Source organism: Mesocricetus auratus, unplaced genomic scaffold (assembly GCF_017639785.1).
Source record: "Mesocricetus auratus isolate SY011 unplaced genomic scaffold, BCM_Maur_2.0 Super-Scaffold_100007, whole genome shotgun sequence".
Taxonomy (NCBI): domain Eukaryota; kingdom Metazoa; phylum Chordata; class Mammalia; order Rodentia; family Cricetidae; genus Mesocricetus; species Mesocricetus auratus.
Genome location: NW_024429191.1, coordinates 54,543,990 through 54,565,244, shown reverse-complemented (window position 1 = coordinate 54,565,244; position 21,255 = coordinate 54,543,990). Strand labels below are relative to the sequence as shown.

At 44.8% G+C, this 21,255-nt stretch overlaps 1 protein-coding gene across 1 annotated transcript in view; it reads left to right on the top strand.

Annotated features, from left to right (window-relative positions):
• The window catches only part of Vps53 (VPS53 subunit of GARP complex), a 134,692-nt gene that overhangs the window by 96,160 nt on the left and 17,277 nt on the right, over positions 1–21,255 (top strand). Inside the window, exons 16-19 of the mRNA XM_005067384.4 lie at positions 1,317–1,399; positions 1,830–1,908; positions 15,622–15,770; positions 19,444–19,513. Of these exons, the coding sequence (XP_005067441.1) occupies positions 1,317–1,399; positions 1,830–1,908; positions 15,622–15,770; positions 19,444–19,513 (381 nt within the window). The remainder of the gene's footprint in view (positions 1–1,316; positions 1,400–1,829; positions 1,909–15,621; positions 15,771–19,443; positions 19,514–21,255) is intronic.

Sequence of the window (21,255 nt, the reverse complement as noted above, 5' to 3'; positions counted from 1 at the left end):
ACTTTACAGATGCGGGATCTGACCCATTGGGTTCTCTGAATGGCCCTTCACCCCTCTAGATAGCTTGGCACAAGACAGGCTTCCCTAAGTAGTGGTGGGATGAAACACTGCCTAGAATCCTTGCTTAGCTCTGTACATTATTCTCATTATTTCATGAAAATACATTTCTAAATGTGAAATTGCCAGATCAGTTTATAAATTGCCTTCTAAAAAGGTTATCCTCATTTGCACACCTTTAAGAACTTTGCTTTTAAGTTCTTTAATATCTATGTGTGACTTATGTGCACCACATTCATGCAGTGCTCATGGAGGCCAGAGGAGGGTGATGGATCCCCTGAAACTGGAGTCACAGGATGTGGTGAGCCACCATGTGGATGCTGGGAACTGAACCTTCTCTCCAGCGCTCCAAGCACACTTTACATTTTAATGCAGAGCGTTCCTTTTTCTTAGAGTGAGTGTGATTGATTTAGGAATGCTAGATTTATCAATTCCCAGGGCATTTTAGATCTCTCAGATCCTGATCAATTGGATTTTTCTTTAAGGCTCAGGAGTACATGAGTGTTCCTACCCTAAGCCCTAGGTTGACCAAGGTGAAGATGTATTTCTAATTCAGCACTTGAGACATCTGGCACCTTGGGAAGGTAGTGGCCATAGAAACACTAGGCAAATGTTTCTGCTGATTTTACTGTCACTCACATTGACAGTTCCCAACACTGGTGCCTGAGGCTACATTTCATGGGGCATGAGGCTACATTTCATGGGGCATGCAGGGAGACCATACTTGTTACTTTTCAGATACAGCTAAAGGGAGGAGAGGTTACTGCAGTCTGTGGCAGAGGGAGGAGCCCAGTGATCCTGGCTGTGAGGGCATAAAGAGGCTCCTTGCATGCTAGTGGCCTGGAAGCAGGGCTTTCCTGTAACTTTCCAAAGCTCTCACTCAGCTTCTGAGGTCTACACTCTGACTCGTAAAGGCTCCACAGCCTTGGGAATAGCACCACCACCAGGGACACTCAGAGCAGGAGCCTGTGGAGGACAAGCCATAGGAGCTATTGATATGCCATTAGAAGGAAACCCGATGTGGTGCCAAAGGAGCTGGGTTCTAGGAAGCTGATTTGGGCCCTACCACCTGCTTCTTGTAGTAGACCTCATCTATGAAGTGAGGGCAATGGGACTTCCCTCACATCCTGGTAAGAATTAAATGTGTCCCCATGTTGTGCCTGGACCTGTCTGGTTCATCCCTTTGAGCCTCAGTTAGTAGTATAGAACACCTTTGGATAATCATTAAACTTACTTCTGCTTCATCCCTTCTCTAACAGCTAGAAGAAAAACTCAAAGAAAAAGTTGATGTAAGTCTGACTGAACGAATTAATCTCACGGGAGAAATGGACACATTCAGCACGTACGTACCTTCCAGGCACTTGCTCCAAGTCAGCCTTTCTTCTTCACAAGTGGTGTGTGCTTTAGTCCCTACAGAATCTAAGTGTTCCCTGGGCATTCTCCACCAGCCATGAGAAGCTGTGCCCTGTTCTCCCTCCTCTTCCCCCTCCTCATTCTGACTTAAACAAGTTTTTTTTTTTTAATACAGATGCTATTGGAGGGGAACTCAAAGAGACTCCATGGAGTTTAGGTCCTAACTAGATAAGACACATCCAAATAAGAACAGGACATGAAGAGCTAGCTGTCCCTCCATTATCAGTGATTAAAACCCAAAATTTCATAAAGAAAAGACAAATTTAAAATTTGCATACATGTCGAAAACACCTATGGGGGCCATGTCCATCATCCCATCACTTTTTAGAGCAGTAAACACGACATCTGTTTCTTTGCAGCGTCATCTCCAGCAGCATCCAGCTGTTGGTTCAGGATTTGGATGCAGCCTGTGATCCTGCCCTGATTGCCATGAGCAAGGTGAGGTTTTAGGAGCTGGCCTCCTACCAGAGTGACATCCGTGCCTTCCCTTATGTGTTCTGACTCTTAGTGTCACCTGAGGGGCCAGGGGAGGCCTCCCAGAGTTCCTGCTAGGCTCACTATACCTGGCACCTGGGGCTGTTGCTGGCCTTTTTGTGGGGTGGGGATGGGGTGGAGTGAGTCTCCTGCTGAAACCTATCTGTGCTCTTGTGGGATGAGCAGCTTGGTGAGCTCTACAGCAGCGACTCCCAGCTCTGCTCAGTCTTGCCCAGTGAGAGGTTCCGGCTCTTCCTGGGCTTTGGTGATGAGATAATTTGATCACATAGTGGACTCTGGTTTTAATGTATCCTCAGCCCCTATGACCCTTAGCAGCATGCTCACCATGTGCTGCTGTTTGGGGTTTTATATGCCTGTCTTTTCTTCCCCAAAGAATGTAAATTCCTAAGGAATATGGTGACTCTTAACATATAATCTCAGGATTTAGAAGGCTGAGGCAAGAGGATTTCAAGTTCAAGGCTTGCCTGGATTACACAGGAAGACCCTTTCTCAGAAAAGAACAATAGTGTTCCTTACATGTCTAGACCATATTGAAGACTTCATGTTTATAGATTAAGTAGAAAGTAGGCAATTCTTTGTTGACTTTTAAGCCCAAAAAGCCTTGTAGAGCAAGGGATAACAGGCCTGCCACTTGTTCCTGTAAGTCTTAATGGAACATAGCCATGTTCATTCACTTATGCACCATCCATGGCTGGTTTTGTGCTGCAACTGTGGAAATTAGTCGTTATAACAGAGACCTTATAACCCACAAAGCAAAAACATTGACCAGCTGACCCTGTCCAGCAAAAGCTTTCCAACACCTATCTAGTCATGGACTCTTGGAAGACTCACTTGTCTGGGGAATCTAGGCAGAATTTATGACATGGGGTAGTGGGAGAAGCCTTGACACTGGGGTCAGACAGACCTACATTTTCTGGTTTTCCTTTTGGGAGCACTGCACAGATGACTGAACCTGTGCAGACCCATCTCCTCTGTGTGAAATGCATCTGGCTGGCTCCCAGAGCTGTGAGAATGGACAGCAATGAGTGCCTGGTGGTGCCAGTCAACTGCTCAGAAAGCCTTGGTTCCTCCCTCTTGACAAGAGGAATACCATGCCTCAGGAAGCAGACATTTGGTCTGAGTTTGGCTTTAAAGTAGATTATAACTATTTAACAAAAATAGGATTAAAATCAAAACTTTGGCTTTGGGTTTTTAAGGAGTGAAGTAGGAAGTTAAGAAGCAGCTGATGTTCCAAAGCTCCGGTTCTCAAGGCCAATCCTGTGCCCAGCCAGGATCTCCAGCCGGCATCCCAGGCGGGATCCACAGCCACACACTGTAAACAGGAGCTGGAGACTAGCCTTGTCTCTTAAAGAAGCGGGCTGTAAGGATTCTTTTCCTGGGGTCTGGCTATTCCCTCGCTGCTGGCAGATTTTCTGCACATCCTGAGTGTGATCCATTCCAGCTGCCATCTCCTGCACTGCCACACACCGCAGTCTGAAACACAGCTGCCAATAGATTTTCACACCAGCCGAAGGAAGAGTGCAATCTTTTTTTTTTCTCAGTAAAATAACACATGGAGGCTTTAACACTCCAGGTGTTGCTTATATGAGCTGTCAGTTCATTAGGAAGACTTCCCTCAAGTTCCCTTTTCTCACATCCATTTCTCTCCAGATGCACACCAGCAAATATCAACCATACCTCCAGAGTCTTGTGTTTATATCATAGGCAACCATAGGTTTGGGAGCATAGCAATTGGAAAGCCATCCTTTTTGTCTCAGTCTTCTGGAGTTTTAGCAAAATGAGACCCGTGTGATTAAAGTAAACATGGCAGTGGTCACGGGCTGACTTGGCATGCACCGCTTGTTAATGTCTGCATCCTGTTTCATGGAGTTTCTTTTATGGTTTCTTCAAACCTTAGTGATGGCAATTATTTCTGTCTCTGAACTCCATCATTGTTTGCTGCTGGCTGACTAGTCCAGCTTGAACTCTGCCTCACACACGACTGGGAAAGGAATAGGCATTGTCTTCAGGTGCTTCAGCTAGTAGGTGGAGGCAGGAGACGTGAGCAGAATGTGCAGAGCTCTGTGGTGAGTGAGAGGAAGTTAGGACCATCGGAGAAAAGTGAAATCCAACAGTCAGCATGTGAGAAACCAACAGGGTTAGGGATAGGTCCAGTTCTCTTGAAGCAATTTGTGATGAGGAAGCTGTTCAAAATAGGACTGCAATGGAAACCAAAGTTTTTTAAGTTCGCAAAGTCATTTTTGTCAAAATTACCAATCTCATTCACTGCCTTAGGAAGTCACATAGTACTCTGGACTCAGGCAAGGCTGTCTTCATTATGCTGTGCTTGGAGAAAGCTCAAAATAACCAATAGAATAAGTAGATATGTTTCATAAATAGTGAGGACAATGTGGAGTAGACTTCCAATGTATTAGAGCCTAGGGCTGGTTCTGAGGTGAAGGAAGGAGGCTTCTTGATAAGGTGGATGGAACCCAGCAACCAGTCACATTGTTGTCCTAGGAGGCCAAGGCAAGCTGTGGGTCTTTCTCAGTTGCCATATAAGGCTTAATAATAAATAAGTTGCCATATTTCCTGCCAACACCTTGGATCCCTAGTTTGTGCAGTTTGTATTGCTCTTGTGCAAGCATCCTGCACCCCATGTCTGACCTGGTTCCGCTGACCTAAGTGTGCTCTGCTTTCTGGTGGTTTCCATGTCCTCCCTCACTCTGACCCTTCTGCTTAGATTTCTCTTCCCACCATGTTCAGCCCTTCTAAAAGCTAAGTATAATTCCTGTCTTAATTAGGGTTTCTATTGCTGTGGCAAAACACCATGACCAAAAGCAGCATGGGGAGTAAAGGGCTTACAACTGTCGAGTCACACTCCATCACTGAGGGAAGTCAGTACAGGAAGTCAAGACAGGAACCTGAACTCAGGCTGACATAAAACTAACCAGAACAAATCCCCTCAAAGTGTCCCAGTTAATAGAATTTAGTATACACATGAGGCCATTCAGCCACCAGGACTGTCTCATTCCAGAGTATCCTTATCACCCTGGAAAGAAGACCATACCTGTCAGTGGCCTCCTTACACTCCCACCCCCACCCTGTTGCCTGACAGCCACTAGTCTACTTACTGTTCTGGACACTTTTTTTTTTTTTTTTTTTTTTTTTGGTTTTTATGAGACTGGGTTTCTCTGTATTGTTTTGGAGGCTATCGGTCCAGCCCGGCCTCGAATTCAGAGATCCGCCTGCCTCTGCCTCCCGAGTGCTGGAATTAAAGGCGTGCGCCGCCGCCACCACCACCCGGCTGTTCTGGACACTTTACATATGGTTGTGAGTAGCTTTTTCTGCTGGGCTTCCCTCACTTCACTGTGTTTTCAAGGTTCATTCATGATATGCCATGTGTCAGTACTGTGTTTTCAGTTTTTGCTGTGTTTTTGTGAGTTTTGTTTGTTTGTTTTTTGTTTTCAGACAGAGTCTTGCTATGTAGCCCTGACTGGCCTAGAACTTACTATGTAGACCAGCCTGCCTTCAAACTCTCAAGACATCCATCTGCTCTGTCTACCTCGTAGTAAGGTTAAAGATGTGCACTCCACACCTAGACATACTCCAGTTTTAAAACAATGCTAGGGGTTGGTCCCAAGGCCTTGTAGATGTCAAGCATGTGCCATACCATTAAACTACCCACAGCCTCTAGTTCATTACTTTTAACAGCCGAGTGATATTCCATTATTTCCTTGTTAGAGTTATCCAGCTAGTGTGAACAATGATATGAACATCTGTGTGAGTGTATGTTCTCAGTTCTTTTCAGTGCACACCTAGGAGAGGATCTGCTGCATCTTGAGGTAACTTCCAGTTACTATTCCCAGCACTGTCACATGGTTTTCTGTATCTGCCAATTGACATTCCCACCAGCACAGTATAGGCTTCTAATCTTTTCACATTTCCACCAATACTTACTTTGTGTTTATTAAAATCATGGCCATCCTTGTAGGTTTGAAGAAGTATCTCCTTGTGGCCTCACTGCATTTCCCTAGTGACTAAGATAAAGTGGCAGTGGGCATGTTTTTGGGGTGCTTGTTGACAATCTGAATGTCCTCTTGAAACTGTTGACTGAACTATTGCCATTATAAACTTGGATTTTCTTTCTTTCTTTTTTTTTTTTCTTGGTTTTTCGAGACAGGGTTTCTCTGTATTGTTTTGGAGGCTGTCCTGGAATCGGCTCTGTAGACCAGGCTGGCCTCGAACTCACAGAGATCCACCTGCCTCTGCCTCCCGAGTGCTGGGATTAAAGGCATGTGCCACTAATGCCCAGCTATTTTTTTTTTTTTTGGTCTATTATTGAGTTATAGAAAATCATCATTTCTTCCTCCTCTTTGTTGTTTGGTGTTTTGTTGTTGTTGTTTGGTTGGTTTTCTTTTTTTTTTTTTTTTTCTTGGTTTTTCGAGACAGGGTTTCTCTGTATTGTTTTGGAGGTTGTCCTAGAACTCGATCTGTAGACCAGGCTGGCCTCGAACTCACAGAGATCCACCTGCCTCTGCCTCCCAAGTGCTGGGATTAAAGGTGTGTGCCACCAACGCCCGGCTGGTTTTCTTTTTCTTGTTGTTTTGGTTTTTCAAGACAGTTTCATTGTGTAGCCCTGGCTGTCCTGGAACTAGCTTTTGTAGACCATGCTGTCTCAAATTCAGAGATCTGTCTGCCTCTGCCTCCCGAGTGCTGGGATTCAAGACGTGTGCCATCACTGCCAGCTTGCTTTGTTTTGTTTTTGAGACCAAGTCTTGCTCTGTAGCTCAGGCTGGTTTTACCCTCTTTGGCCTGCTGCTTTAGTCTCCCAAGTGATGCAAGTTCCTTTTAGAGCCCGTAGCAACTCTATGTTGTGCTCACTCCAGTTCTCAGAACTGACTTTTCATTCTGTATAATGGCTGAAGTCTAATTTATCATCTTTGTTCTTACTTTTGTGCTCTTGGTGTCATAACAAGGATAGATTACCTAATGGCAAACCAAATACTTGGTGTTTTTCAAAGAGCTTTCATAGGTTCAGCTCTTCCGTTAAAGTCTTCAATCCATTTAGAATTAATTCTATATGTGGTGTGAGGTGAAGATTTACTGCATACCACTGCATGTAGATATCCAACTTTCCCACCCCACTGTGTGCTAAAAAAGACAGTTACCCTTATTGGATGGTCTAGAGGCTGGAGTGGTGGCTCAGCAGTTAAGCTTACTGCTCTTGTGGAGGACCTGCGTTTGGTTTCTGGAGCCCTATTAGAGACTTACAACCACCTGTAACTCTAGCTCCTGGGCACCAGGCACACACATAGTACTCATACATACATGGACATTCATACGCATAAAATAAGTGCATCTTTTCTTTAAAAATGAGAATAACCTGGGCGGTGGTGGCACACACCTTTAATTCCAGCACTTGGGAGGCAGAGGCAGGTGGATTTCTGATATTTGAGGACAGCCTAGTCTACAAAGCTGATTCCAGAACAACCAGAGCTACACAAAGAAACCCTGTCTCGGAGGGGGTGGGGAGAGAAAGAGAAGAAGGGAAAGACAGAAAGCAGGGTGGGGAGCAGGGAAGGACAAAGTTCAGCATAGATGCATGGGTTTTTGCAGACTCGGTTAAGCCTGTCCTTGCGCCAGTGCTGCCCTGTTTGGGTTCTGAGCATATTGAAATGATTTTTGTAGTTAGTTGCTGTGGGTCCTCCAGATCTGTTCTTTCTTGACATTGCGTTAGTTATTCTGGGTCCCTTACCGTGTCACCATTTCTTATCTTGGTCAGTGCATTTGTTTTTCTACCTCAAGAAACTCCAATGCCTACACTACCTCTTCATTACACAATTCTTTTCTAATCTCCATCTTCCTCTTAATTTTTGAGCACTTCAAGGTTCATGTCTTGTCTCTGGTAGAATACCATGCATGGGTCAGGCCTTGCTTTATAGCAATTCACTGCAATGACCTTGAAGGCAAAGAAGGTAGGAAGAAGAAAGAAATAAGGACCCAAGACTCCCATTTGACAAAGAATGTGGAGAAGTGGAGACGATACTGGGCAGATTGAGTTGCATGCAGCAGGAGGCTGTACATCTCTGTGGAGGTGACAAATCACAGGCCCCTTGTCTCTCCAGCTGAATGAGACCTGGGTTCTTCCCCCATGCTTAAATAGCTAGGCCTCCTCTGTGCAACCAGCTGGGAATGGTCAGAATTAGGAACACACTTTCCACCCTCGTGGTGTGTGCAGGAGCCCTGCTCCTGTGTAGGTGAGAAAGTACCAAGTGACCAGGCCAGCAGAAAACAGGGTGATGAATGCCCCTAATCCTGCAAAAATTGAACCAGTTATCAGGTTCCAGGCCAGCCAAACCTTTTTAATGAGACTCTCAAAGATGGATGGATGGATGGATGGATGGATGGATGGATGGATGGATGGATGGATGGAAGGATGGATGGTGAGTATGTGCCTGGTTCTGGCGTATCCTTGGTCATGAGCTCACCAGGCATTCAAACTTACCTTTTAGATCTGTATCCAGCTTTTCACAGGGATGACTGTCCTATAAGACAAGATGCATGTTGAGCAGCTAGACCAAGAGTTCCAATCTGCCTGTGTATTCTCTCCTGAAAACAAAGGAACTGTCCTGGCCTGCTTGTCATCTATTTAGTTTTCCTATTACACCCAAATCGCATGGCTGTTCAGAGCAGTGCCATGACCAGAAATCACCAAGCTTCCCTTCCACTCATGATCAAGATACATCTTTCTCAAAAAAAAAAAAAAAATGAAACAAACTATCTCTGATTCTCAGGAAAGGGTTGTTTGGGGAGTTTGGGTGAAACATGAGAAGTTTTGTCTTCTAGATATAAATTCCACAGATTCTTTATGTCCAATTATGGTCTTACAACTAGGATTGAGATACAAATCTGCCTCCTTAAAAGGGTGCCCTCATTACTGTTTTTGTTTTTGTTTTTTTAAAAACATCACTGGGTTGAAAGAATCTAAGTTTCTATCCAAGGTCAAACACACTTAGCTTTTCTCGTTAATGCTAATTTTAGAAAAAGCAAGGAAAAATGGAATAAGTTCAATTTCCTTCCAGTCTGGCATGCAATTTCTGCTAGGTTTCAGGATTTTGAACATGTAATGATTTGGGAAACTGAATTTCTATCCCCAAAGACAGGCCTCAAATGTGCTCCCATTCTCATTAAAATGTACACTGTGTCAGCAGGCCCACAGATGACCACCAACAAAGCCCTCCAAGCTCACTGTCCACATATGATCAAGGTGCATCTTCCTTTTGCATGAAAAATATTTTTATTTTATTATGATAAAGGCAAATCACCCTTATTATTATTAGAAAATGCAGATTTATTTTTTTGAGATGGGGTCTCATTCTGTAGCTCTGGAACTCACTATGTGGACCAGGCAGGATCTCATAGAGATCCACCTGCCTCTGTCTCTCAAGTGCTGGGAATAGAGATGTGCACCACCATACCTGGCACTTATTTTTATTTATTTTGATTGTGTGTGCATGTGTGTGAGTGAGTGTGAGTGCATTGCACACGGAGGCTAGAAGCACTGGATTTCTTTGGAACCGGGGTTACATGCAGTTGTGAGCTGCCCAATATGAGTGATGGGAACTGAATGTGTATCCTCAGGAATGAAGAGCACTGCATGTTCTTAACTGCTGAGCCACCTCTCCTGTCTCCCAACCCCGATATTTAAAAGAAGACAGTAATCACTGGTAATTACAATACAGATTTTTTCACTTTTTTTATGCTGATATGTTTATAAATAAGCTGCTGAGCTAAAAGTACTTATTGCCAAACCCAAAGGCTAAAGTTTAATCCTTGGCTCTCACATAGTGGAAAGTGAGAATTAACTCCTGCAAGTTGTCCTCTGATGTCTATGCATATGCAGTGTCACACTCATACATACACAATAGCAAATAAATAGTGGTGCATACCTTTAATTCTAATACTTGGGAGGCAGAAGCAGGTGGATCTCCTGAGTTCTGGGCCAGCTTGGTCTACATTTCAAGTTCTAAACCACCAATGACTACATAATGAAACTCTGTCTTAACTCCCCAAAAGGGCTGAAGATATAGCTGAATGGTAAAGTGATTGCCTAGCACATATGAGACCCTGAGTTTTAGTTCAAGTACCACTCACACCAAAAAGCAGGAGGATCTTCAGCTCCATAGTTTAAGGCCAGCCTGAATACATGAGCCCTTGTCTGAAAAAAAAAAAAGGCAAAAACAAAAATCACTTCCCTGTTGATGGACTATGTGTACACATGCATGCATATCTGTGAGCACAGTCACAATTAATCATCAGTTCTTCCTCTCCTGCGCACCCTCCCCTCTCCCCAGTCATATGCATGTCTGCACTCCTCGCCTGGAAGTAGATTTCCTGAAGTCTCCCAGCTGCCCTCGTGTTCATTGAGGATAGATGTTCTAGAAGTAACATAGTAAAGTGGAAAGATCGTGAGCTTTGGGGTGAGATGAGCCAGCATCTGGGGCTCAGACCTGCCAGCTGATTGGTTAGGCCTCACTAGACAGGTCACCCCTGTCCTAAAGTTCATCTTCCCATTTGTGAAGCGTGGTAATACCATCATATGCAGTGAGTTCATGTGACAGTGTTGGTCACAATGCTGAGAACATAGTAGGTGATCATGAATAGTTCTCCCTCTTTATTTCCTGACCAAGACTAGCTTCAGTGCTGTGCATGCAGAAGGTACCTATAAATAATGCAGAGGTGCTGGGCAGTGGTGGCGCACGCCTTTAATCCCAGCACTCAGGAGGCAGAGGCAGGCGGAACTCTGTGAGTTCCAGGCAAGCCTGGTCTATAGAGTGAGTCCAGGACAGGCTCCAGAGCCACAGGGAAACCCTAATTGGGAAAAATGAAGAAAAACAATGCAAAGACTTGCAGGAGTGAGTGACCCAGACACAAGTGCCTGAGCATATGTGTGAAGTCCGGGACTTGGTGCCCACGGCTCAGAAGCCCAAACCATAGCCCTAGACTACAACTGCCAGAGTCCAAATATGTGGCGCTATGTTCCACATCTGTCTAACTTGGGGCAGGGGATTCAGGTTTTCAGTTGAGGGTCAGGTTGTCAGGAGACCTCTTTTGGAGCCTCGTGCAAAAGAGGAAAGGCACGGTGTGCAGTGAGCTCTCTGCAAGGCTACAGTGGGCCTGCCCTCTGTGACAATGTGAGGATCTCCTAGCCTGCCATGGGAAGTGGCAGCATGGACCACACACCTCGGACAGCAGAAGCAGAACTCCACAGATGGGCTGGACTCCACAGTGTCACCTCTGGTTAAACACAAGTCGTGGGCATTTCTGTCATTATTTTCTTCATTTTCTTGCTTGCTCTTTCTGTCAGCACTACATCTGATGTACAAGTTTTTATGAACTATTAGTACCAGATGGTATTCAACCCAGTTCACCCCACCCCCAAACAGAGAGCACAAAAGGAAAAAAATCTCATTATAAAAGGGTAACTTTTAAAATGTTGAATGCCAGAATCACCTGGAAGTGCTGGAATCTTTTCTTTTCGGTGCTCATTCTAGCACAAACACCATTCGTGCCCTTTGCTGAGAGACCTGCCTGACAGCTGCATGCAGCCACCAACTCCTCCCAGGGACAGTGGGCTTACCTTGAGCCAGCCCAGGGAATGGAGGTGATTTTCCCTTCTCACAAGTGTCCTGCAAGCACACTTGTGTAGTACTTGAGCTTTAGATAAGCCTGCCTGTCTCAGTGGTGTCATTTGAGTTTCCTGTTCTGTAAGACTGTCAGAACTAAATGACATCACACACAACTAGTAAGTGAAATGACACTAGGTGAAGCATCACCCATAGGAGGACATACACATACATACACACACGGCTGTTGGGCTACTTGTACTCTGCCTTGTTTGTTTCTTGTTTTGTTTTGGGGGACACGGTCTTGGTATATAAGCTAGGGTGCCCTTCAGTTTACAGCAGTCCTCCCACGTGTTACCACACCCAGCTTTTTGACAATTTAAGTTGCAACCTAAATCGAGGCATAGTGGTGCAGGCCTTTCATCCTAGCACTAGGAAGACAGAGGCAGATCTCTGAGTTCCAAGCCAGCCTGCACTGCATGGTAAGATCTTGTTCCCCTGCTTGCCCCCATAATAAATAAACAACAATCTAAGCTCATAGTCATCTGTGATAACTGAGGACAGGCAAGTAAAAAGCCAGATGTTGTGGCACTGGGAAAGAAGAAACAAGCAGATCCTTGGGACTTGGTGGCCACCAACTACCCCAACTCGTGAGAGACCTGTTTCAAAACAAAGTAGACCCTGAGAAACAATAGTCAGGGTTTACCACTGCCTCCACTCATACATGTACACATATGTACACATGCATACACACACGAAATAAGGACAATGTCAGTTTTCATTGTTTTCTAGAACCTTAAATTATTTTTCTTCATTAATCTAACTAAAGTTTCAAATCATGAATGGTTGCTAATATTTCTTTTAGTTTGGCCGTACATGACTAAAACTTAAAGCAGATGGGATCTATTCACATATATAACACATATGAACATCAGTGTGATATCCATACAGCTAACTAGCAAGAACTTGAAGTAACCATGTAGACACAATCTGCCTTGCATCAGACTTGCTTTATAACAGGTGACAGAACATGTCACCACTTCTCTTTAAGACTGTCTTCTGTGAGTGGGGAGCTGTCATCTTTAAATCATTGTCTATAAGTGGCATTGAGATCTTGAACTATCCAATGCTGCCAACTTGGAAGGCACTAGTCATTTGTATGTTGACTGGAGGTAGAACATGAAACTCTGCCCAGTCCCACATGTTTGTTCCCTATATTTGCCCTTGCCTGAGTCACTGTGTTCCAAGCCTTGCTGTAAAGTTGGGGAGAGGAAGGTAGGTGAAGGGTGGACCTAACCTGTCAGTTTGGGCCTCACCCTATGAGTTCACTGGGAATCAGTCAGGATGCTCATTGTTTGGAAGGATCATATTTTTAAAATGGGATGGAAGATATGCCTCTCAAATAAGGCAACAGATAATGAGGAAAACATTACACATAGCTCACTGTACAGGCAGCTCCTATGGCACTTTAACTGTTTCTCCATTTTTTTGTTAAGAGAAGCTTTCCTTGAGAAGAGCCTTTAAACACACAGGAGGCTATATTAATTATGAAGCTGTTGGCCTTGCTTGTCTCTTACTGGCTAGCTCTGCTTTAAGTAATTACCCCATAATTGTTAATCTAAGTATGTCTCTTACCGGAGAATAGTTCTGGGCTCCTACCCCCATGGCGGTTACATGTTGACTCTCGTGTTTCTCCTTCCCAGAATCCTCCTGGACTCCTAGCCCCACCTATCTAGATTCCTATTGGCCAGACAGCGCTTTATTAGCATAAGCATAAGACTTCCCCAACAATTGTTCTATTTATTTCCCAGGTAATTTTGTTTTTCTTTTGCTACCAAACAAGGCTGTATTCCAGCTACTGTAGAGGCTGAGGTGAGGAGAGCTCTCAAGAAGTCATGAGGTAGCCTGGACTACACAATGCAGTTTTGTCTCAATCAACCAACAGATCTAATTTCCTTTTTCTTTCTTGCCTTTTTTTAGAGATCTTTTAAAAATGCATTTATTTTGCATGTGTGCATGCACACATGTGCCGTGGTGCATGTGTGGAAGTCAGTTTTTTTTCCTTCTTCTATGTGGGTCCCAGGTATCAAGCCCAGGGCACCAGGCAAAAGAGTCTTCACTTGCTGAGCCACCTTGCTAACAGAATTCCCCTTCTCTGTCTGGAGCCTGTGTTTGTTTTTTGCTTGTTTGTTTGTTTGTTTGTTTGTTTGTTTTGGTAGAGACAGAAAGTTGCTTCTGTGGTCCAGGCTGACTGGCTCCAAGCTTACCACCTTCCTCAGCCTACAAATGCTGGGATCACAGGCATACACCACCACGGCCAGCTTCAAAACCTGATTTGAAGCTTTGCGAGAGGCTCTTCACGCCTCTGTAAAATGAAGTGGGGGGCTAGAGAGCTGGCTCAGTGATCAATAAAATTTGTTGCTCTTGTAGACAACCTAGGTTCATGTCTATAAAAATAAGTATTTTATTGCCAGAGATATGAAGGCCTTAGGGCTGCTGACCTCCCCTCTGAATGGAGCTTAAGGGTTGTATTTGGCTTAAGAAGACTTGAACAGGCAGCCCTGTTTGGTTATGAGAGGCCAGTCCAGCAGGGCTCCTCCAAACAGGGTCAGGAATGAGTACCTGCCAGGTGATATAGGCTGAGATCCCCCAGCCCTCCTGTGTATACCCAAAAAGACAGAGTCACTACACTGTTAATTTTAGGGCGTGCCCCAGCTTCTACCATGGGTGTGCAAACTTGGGCTCCATTTTATTTGTTTGTTTGGGGGTTTTTGTTTTGTTTTGTCTGAGACATGGTCTCTTTATGTAACCCTCTGGCTATCCTGGAACTCACTCTGAAGTTCATAGAGGTCCTACTGCCTCTGCCTTCTGAGTGTGAGATTAAAAGTGTGTGCCACCACTCTCAGCCTCATTTTTGCTCTTTTTCTTTTCTTGTTCTCCTTTTCTTGTGTTATTTTGAGACAGGGCTTCTTTGTATGACAGCCCTAACTGTCCTGGAACCCACTCTGTAGACCAGGCTGGCCTTAAACTCACAGAGACCCATCTGCCTCCCGAGTGATTCAAGGCATGAGCCACCACTGCTTGGCTTATTTTTGTTGTTCTTAACCAGTTGAAGATTACATCAGCCGTGATGTGAAAATGCACAGTGTACTTGTGTGTGTTGGGGATGGGGAAGGTTAGAGCTAGTGTTGGGACTCATGCCTATCATCCTAGCACTTAGGAGGTTGAGACAGGAAGATTGCTGTAAGTTTAAGGCCAACTTGAGCTACAGAGTAAATTCCAGGCCAGTTTGGACTACAGTATAAGACCCTGTCTCCAGAAACCAATAATAAAATCCCCAACTCCTCCCAATTTACTTGGAAAAGGGTGTATAAGTTAATTGTCTTCTAGCTTTTTCTGTGTTTCACCACATTTAGCGCAGCTGCTAAATTGCTCCAATCTCTCAAGCTACAACTACCTGAAAGTAGACATCTCTGCCCTGTTCCCTGGTGGTGGTGTCCCTCTCTGGCAGGGGTTCTCAACCTTCCTAATGCTGTGACCCTTTAACACCTCATGTTGTGGTGATCCCCCAATGATAAAATTATTTTTGTTGCTACTTTATAACTGTAGTTTTGCTACTGTTATGAATCATAATGTAAATATCTGGTATGTGACCCTTGTGAAAGGGTTGTTCAACCTCACAGGGGTTGTGACCCACAAGTTAAGAACCACTGCTGTACTGATTTAGACAGATTCTCATTCCTCTGCCTAGTGACATGGTGAGTATCCCTTACAAGATATTTGCTTGGGTGGGAAAGCTGCTGGATGCCTTGGGGGGAAGCAGTAGGAAAAGGAACAGACTCTGCACTCCATGCCACTGGTGATGTGGCATGCTTGTTTTTACTCAAAAGCAGCCTCCGTGTCACAGAACTGGTATGCCAGCAAAGGCCAGTCCCTGTGGCACCAAGTAGTGACCTAATTTCTGTCCCCCACATCCCTTCCCCAGTAACAGGTAGCACTGTTCCCTATAGGGTCTCTAAAACCTGGTCCTGTCCTGTCTCTGTTTCAGATGCCATGGCAGAATGTGGAACATGTTGGTGACCAGAGCCCTTATGTCACTTCTGTTATTCTTCACATTAAGCAGAATGTCCCCATCATTCGTGACAACCTGGCTTCCACACGAAAATACTTCACACAGTTCTGCATTAAATTTGCAAAGTAAGTCCTGAGTTGCTTCTTGATGCACTTTCTGTTTTTATCTCCCAGGATAAGTGAGCACAAGAATTGTGCCATTCACTAACCACACTGATGGTGGACCCCAGGATTGCTTTCCAGGTATATCTCTGAGTTGGAGAGATCTGTGATGGTTCTGATATCATACTCAGTGTAGTTATCTTACTGCTATATTTAACCACCCAGCATGCTCACAATCCATGTGTCCCATCTTCTAGCTGGGCTCATTCTGGGTCCTACAAGAAAACCAATGTTCTTCTGTACTCCAAAGGGCCATAATGGTAAAAGCAAATGGGCCACTTCAGGTCATGTGCATGCTTGCAGCAGCAGTCGTCAGCCGTGGCAAGCAGGAACGATTTGGGGTATCTTGCTGTTCCAAATTTTGTACATGAAAGCACTCCTTGCTTGGGCTTTTATTTTTCAGTAAGTTCATGTGAGCATTTTATCCCTGACTAGATTATAAAGTTCTCAAGAGTTGGTCAGTTGTGCCTTTGTGCCTTTACTCCCTCCTCCTCCATAGGACTTGTGATTGTAGCTGTCAGAAATCACCCACTTGTGGGTTTCTTTACATTTGGGCAAAGTACTACAAATTAGGATCAGCAAGTCGTCGAGCTCCAATGCTGAAGTGGATGGAGCAAGCACCACATTGCCTGCCTTCTGGTCATGTCCTTGTGTGTGGCCATTTCTGCCTTGAATTTTGAAGCAAAGAAGTAGTTTGGTTCTTTGCCAGTCAACATCTGGCTCCGGCATTGTTTCCCAAGAGCCCAGGCAGTGATGAGGGCCAGTGTCTCCTCTGACCAATTATCAGACGCACAGTTTGGCAAGTTGCTCCGGGAAGGTCAGTGCTGTCCAAGCTACCGTATTTGGATTGTTCTCGTCCAGGTCCCAGCTGGTGACTCAGGCATCTGAGTTTCTGTTTCCCCCCAGATCTCTCCCAGATTGTACTCAATTAGATTCTCCCCATCTGACATAAATAAACCCCAAGAAACAATAGTGACAGAGTAGCTGTAGAGTTAACTTTAGTTTCAACCTCATCAGGAAGGATTGGGCTGACTCCCCAGGGAGCATTTATGTTTGCAGGCCACAGATGGACCAGGAGCTGACATTCCCTTCTCTCTCTGGGTACTCATTAATGTGTGCTAACAGCACTGCTGATAAATCACATGATGTGACATTCCCTGCAGCCACTGCTACAAGTGTCTCTGTAAAAGTCTACTGTGACTCAAAATCTCCATTGTGGGCACCCAGGGGTCCGACTGAGCTAAGGTTAAAGTGAATAAGGAGTCCATTGCTCAGCCCCTCCAAGTATCAACCTCACATTCTCTCATTGCCTTTTAATTTTATTACTAAGTTCATTCTGAGTGATCTAGGAATAGGGTGTCCATCCCCCACATCTGGAAAAGTTTAACCGAAGACCTAGAAAGTTTTGTGCTTTAACTCTTGGTACCTTCCCATCCTTGCAGAATCTTAGCCCAGAGCAGTAGCCATCATTTCCATCTTGTTGGGCCTTGGCAATGGCACATCACATTGCTGGGATTTCTTCTCCAAATATGTGTGCCTGGGTTATTCTCATGTTTATCCTGTTCACTCAACATGGACTAGTCAGGGCAAGGCCAAGGGCACAGCCACAACATTCTCCAGTGTGAAGTAGCTTCCATTACAAGCTGTATGTACAAGTGTGATGAGTCCAAGTTTAACCTTACTTGTTTGGCTCAAGTTAAATGCCAGAGCCCCTTCCAGACAGCCTCTTGTTCACTCCCTCTAGATTAGTAGGCCACTCCTGTATGTGACCTCTTCCATTGCTTCTTTTCCCGCTCCACACTTGCTAGTCCCTCTGGCTGCATTGCGTTTCCTAATGGCTTACCAAGGATGACGTCTCCCACCCACTAAACTAGTATATATCGATTCCATGAAACTTTCCCAGAAGTCCTTAGCTATCAATGTGATTACAGTGTGCAGGAGAAGATATGGCGCGATTGAAGGAGAAGAATGCAGACCTGGATGAACCATGGAAGAGGGAGGGGACAGATGCTAGCCAGCCTTGGTGGGAACCTTAACCCTTCCATCCTTCCTCCGTGATCCTGGGCCCTGGAGCAGCTCCTGCTCAACATACTCTGGATCTTGCCCAGTTATGCACATGTCTGCCTTCCACAGCTTTGGAACTAGAGCAGCACAGCACAGCCTCCCTGACTCAGGCACTAATGTTTTGGATTTTCTCTGCTCTTCATCCTAAGCAGCATTACCAGCCCATCTTGCCTAAGCTGGTGCTCAGTGCTCATCAGACTTTTAGGAAATTGTGTAATTTTTGTTTCTTGGCAAGAGAATTACTGCCTTAACTATTAATTTCTTGTTTTGCTTTAAGGCACCCTAACTGCCCATGTGTCTTTAGTTTTTGCCATTGTCCAGATTTTTTCAGTTATTGGTACTCAAATGGACTTGAATGGCAAGGTGGATTTTTTTTTTTGGTTTTGTTTTGGTTTGGGTTTTGTTTTTGCTAGTTTTTGAGACAAGGTTGCTCTATGTAGCTCTGGATGTCCTAGAACTCATTGTGTAGACCAGGCTGACTTTGAACTCAAAAGGGATCTGCCGGCCTCTGTTTCCTGAGTGCTAGGGTTAAGGCGTGTGCTATCACACCTGGCACAAAATGGATTTTATAAATTTTGTGTAACCTCAAGCCTAGAGAAGTTAGGACTTGAGAGTGGTTGGTTTAGGCTGAAGAGATGGCTTAGTAGTTACTGGCAGTGCTGCTGCTGCTGCTGCCGAGGTCCCAGGGTCAGCACTCATGGAATAGCTCATATCAGCCTGTAACTCCAGCTCCAAGAGAGCCAATGTCCTCTCTTCTAGCCTGTGTGGCACCTGCACACGTGGTTGCATGCACACACACAGACAAATACGCTAAAATAAAAATATATAAACCTTTTTTTAAAACAAGCAATTGCTTTAGGGTTTCAGTCGTTTTATGAAGGCCTGGAATATTCTATCTTTAAGACTGGCGGCATCCTCAGAATGATGATAGAATGACAAGTATAGGTATTTTATCTATCTCAGCAGCACCCTAAGCAGGAAGAGGGAGTCTCACAGCCACCTTGCCCTAAGGTTCTTCCCTCCAGGTGATTAAACTGGAATAGAGCAATTCCCCCTCTTAGAACCTCAGTCACCAGTAGAACTAACTGAAGCTCAATAGTATTGGCCTCTGTAGGACCAGAGTGTGGCTCACTGGTAGGGTTCTTATGACCTGGGTCCATCCCCAGCACCACAAACAAAAATAATTCATCTCTCTAGCTTCAGATGGGATGAGCTTTCCCCAGAATCCCAAGACTGCTCTTCCCTAAGCAAAACTGGAGCTAAAGTTAGAAGGAAATAGTAGGTGATGCATGGGGCATAGGGAATGGTAGTCTCTACCTGGATTCTCAGTTTTCTCATGAAAGGGAATAGAGCCTTAAAATTTTCCTGCCACTTGCTGCCTTTAATCCCAGCACTCCTGAGGCAGAGGCAGGTGGATATCCATGAGTTTGAGGCCAGCCTGGTCTACAGAGCAAGTTCCAGGGCTACACAGAGAAACTCTGTCTTGCAAAACCAAAAATAAATAGATAAAAAAGTTTCTGCAGCTCTTTACTGAAAGAATAATAAGCATAACTTGTCACTTTTATGTCCACAGCTCATTCATCCCCAAATTCATCACCCATCTCTTCAAATGCAAGCCAATCAGCATGGTGGGAGCAGAGCAGGTAAGGCGAGCTTCATGTGGGCCTTTGTCATGTGTGGCCTCACCTTCAGCCTTTGTCATGGATCCAACTCATGGGCTCGGGTAAATCCAGTCTGAAGAGACCGTGACTGGCCACTCTTTGCTTCTTTGTATTGATTTTTGAGACAGGTTCTCATTTTGTAGCTCAGACTGGACTCAGCTCAGGTAGATAATCACAACCTCAGTCAAGTGTGTGGAAGGTCACAAAACAAAGTTAGGGAAAACTGTCTTAGGGGCATGAGAGTGAAGGCTTCAGATTTCCTGAGGGCTGGTACTGGAGGGACAAGGGGCAGTGTTCTAAGACCAGTAGAGGCTCTTAGTGTGGCTGGGCAGAGGCCACCTGAGGGACCCAGCAGGAAGAGCCTGAGCTCACCTCCCCAGGAAGCTCCTGTGATGAGCTCATCTCTCCTCAGCTGAATTCTCCGCTGGAGCATAATGGCACATGCCTTTAAACCCAGCACTTAGGACGCTAAAACAGTAGGATTCTGAACTTAAGGCCAATGTACAATATATAGTGAGACACCATCCTAAGCAAACAAAGACTTAGTTCATGTCATCTGAACCCTGAGTTATATACTATAGCAAAGTCACTTCTTTTCATCTCCCACCTAAGTTCAGGGAACACTGATTAATTTTGAAAATAAAACAGGAATTGGAGAGATCTCTCTGTGTTGCACATTGACCAAAAGAAACTTGGGAAAGAAAAGGTGTATTTGACTTACAGGTTGATTACCAAGGGAAGCCAAGGCAGGAATTCAAGGCAGAAATTGAGGCAGAGACCATGGAGAAAGCTGCTTATTGGCTTGGTCTCCATGGCTTGCTCATCCTGCTCTCTTATATAACCCAGGATCACCAGTCAAGGAATGGCATCACCCACAACAGTCTGCACCTTCTCACATCAATCATTAATCAATAAAGTTCCCCCACAAACTTGTCCAAAGTCCAGTCTGATGGAGGCAGTACCTCAGTTGAAGTTCCCTAATCCCAGGTAACTCTACTTTGTATCATGCTAACAAAAACTAATTAGCACACCATGCAAGGATATGGATCTGAGTTTGACCTCTATAAAAGCCACCCACATAAAAAGTCAAGAATAAGGGGATAGAGAGATGACACTCAACAGTTAAGATCATTTCCTACTCTTGCAAAAAACTTTGATTCTGCTCTCAGAGCCCTTACTGGTCAATTTACAACCATTTATAACTCCAGTTCCAGGGGGATCTCATGCCCTCTTCTGTCCTCCACAGGCATTGCATATGCATGGCATACATACAGATAAGCAGATACACACACACACACACACACACACACACACACACACGCACACGCACGCATGCACATGCACACACACAGGGTATATATTATTCACAATAAATCAAAAGCAACTCATATTCATCAAAATGGTCTTCTCTAGACCTCTATCTGTGAGCGCTTAGACAACATATAAGAAGATTATGCCATTCGTTTCCATAGATCTTGTTCTCTACCGTATGAGGCAATGCAGTAGAGATTCAACTCTTTCCCAGCTCAGTTTGCTGTCCTCATGGCTCCTTGGGTGTGTTGACATCACTGCCCCCCAGCCCCTGCTCCCCTCGATAAGATGGTTAGTTAGCATTTACTGAAGCACCTTGCAGTCACTAATGAAGTGTCAAAGGCAGATAGGAACAGCTGTGAATAGCAATGTCTCTTGAATCTAGGTGCAATATGATTGTATCCTCTCTGTTA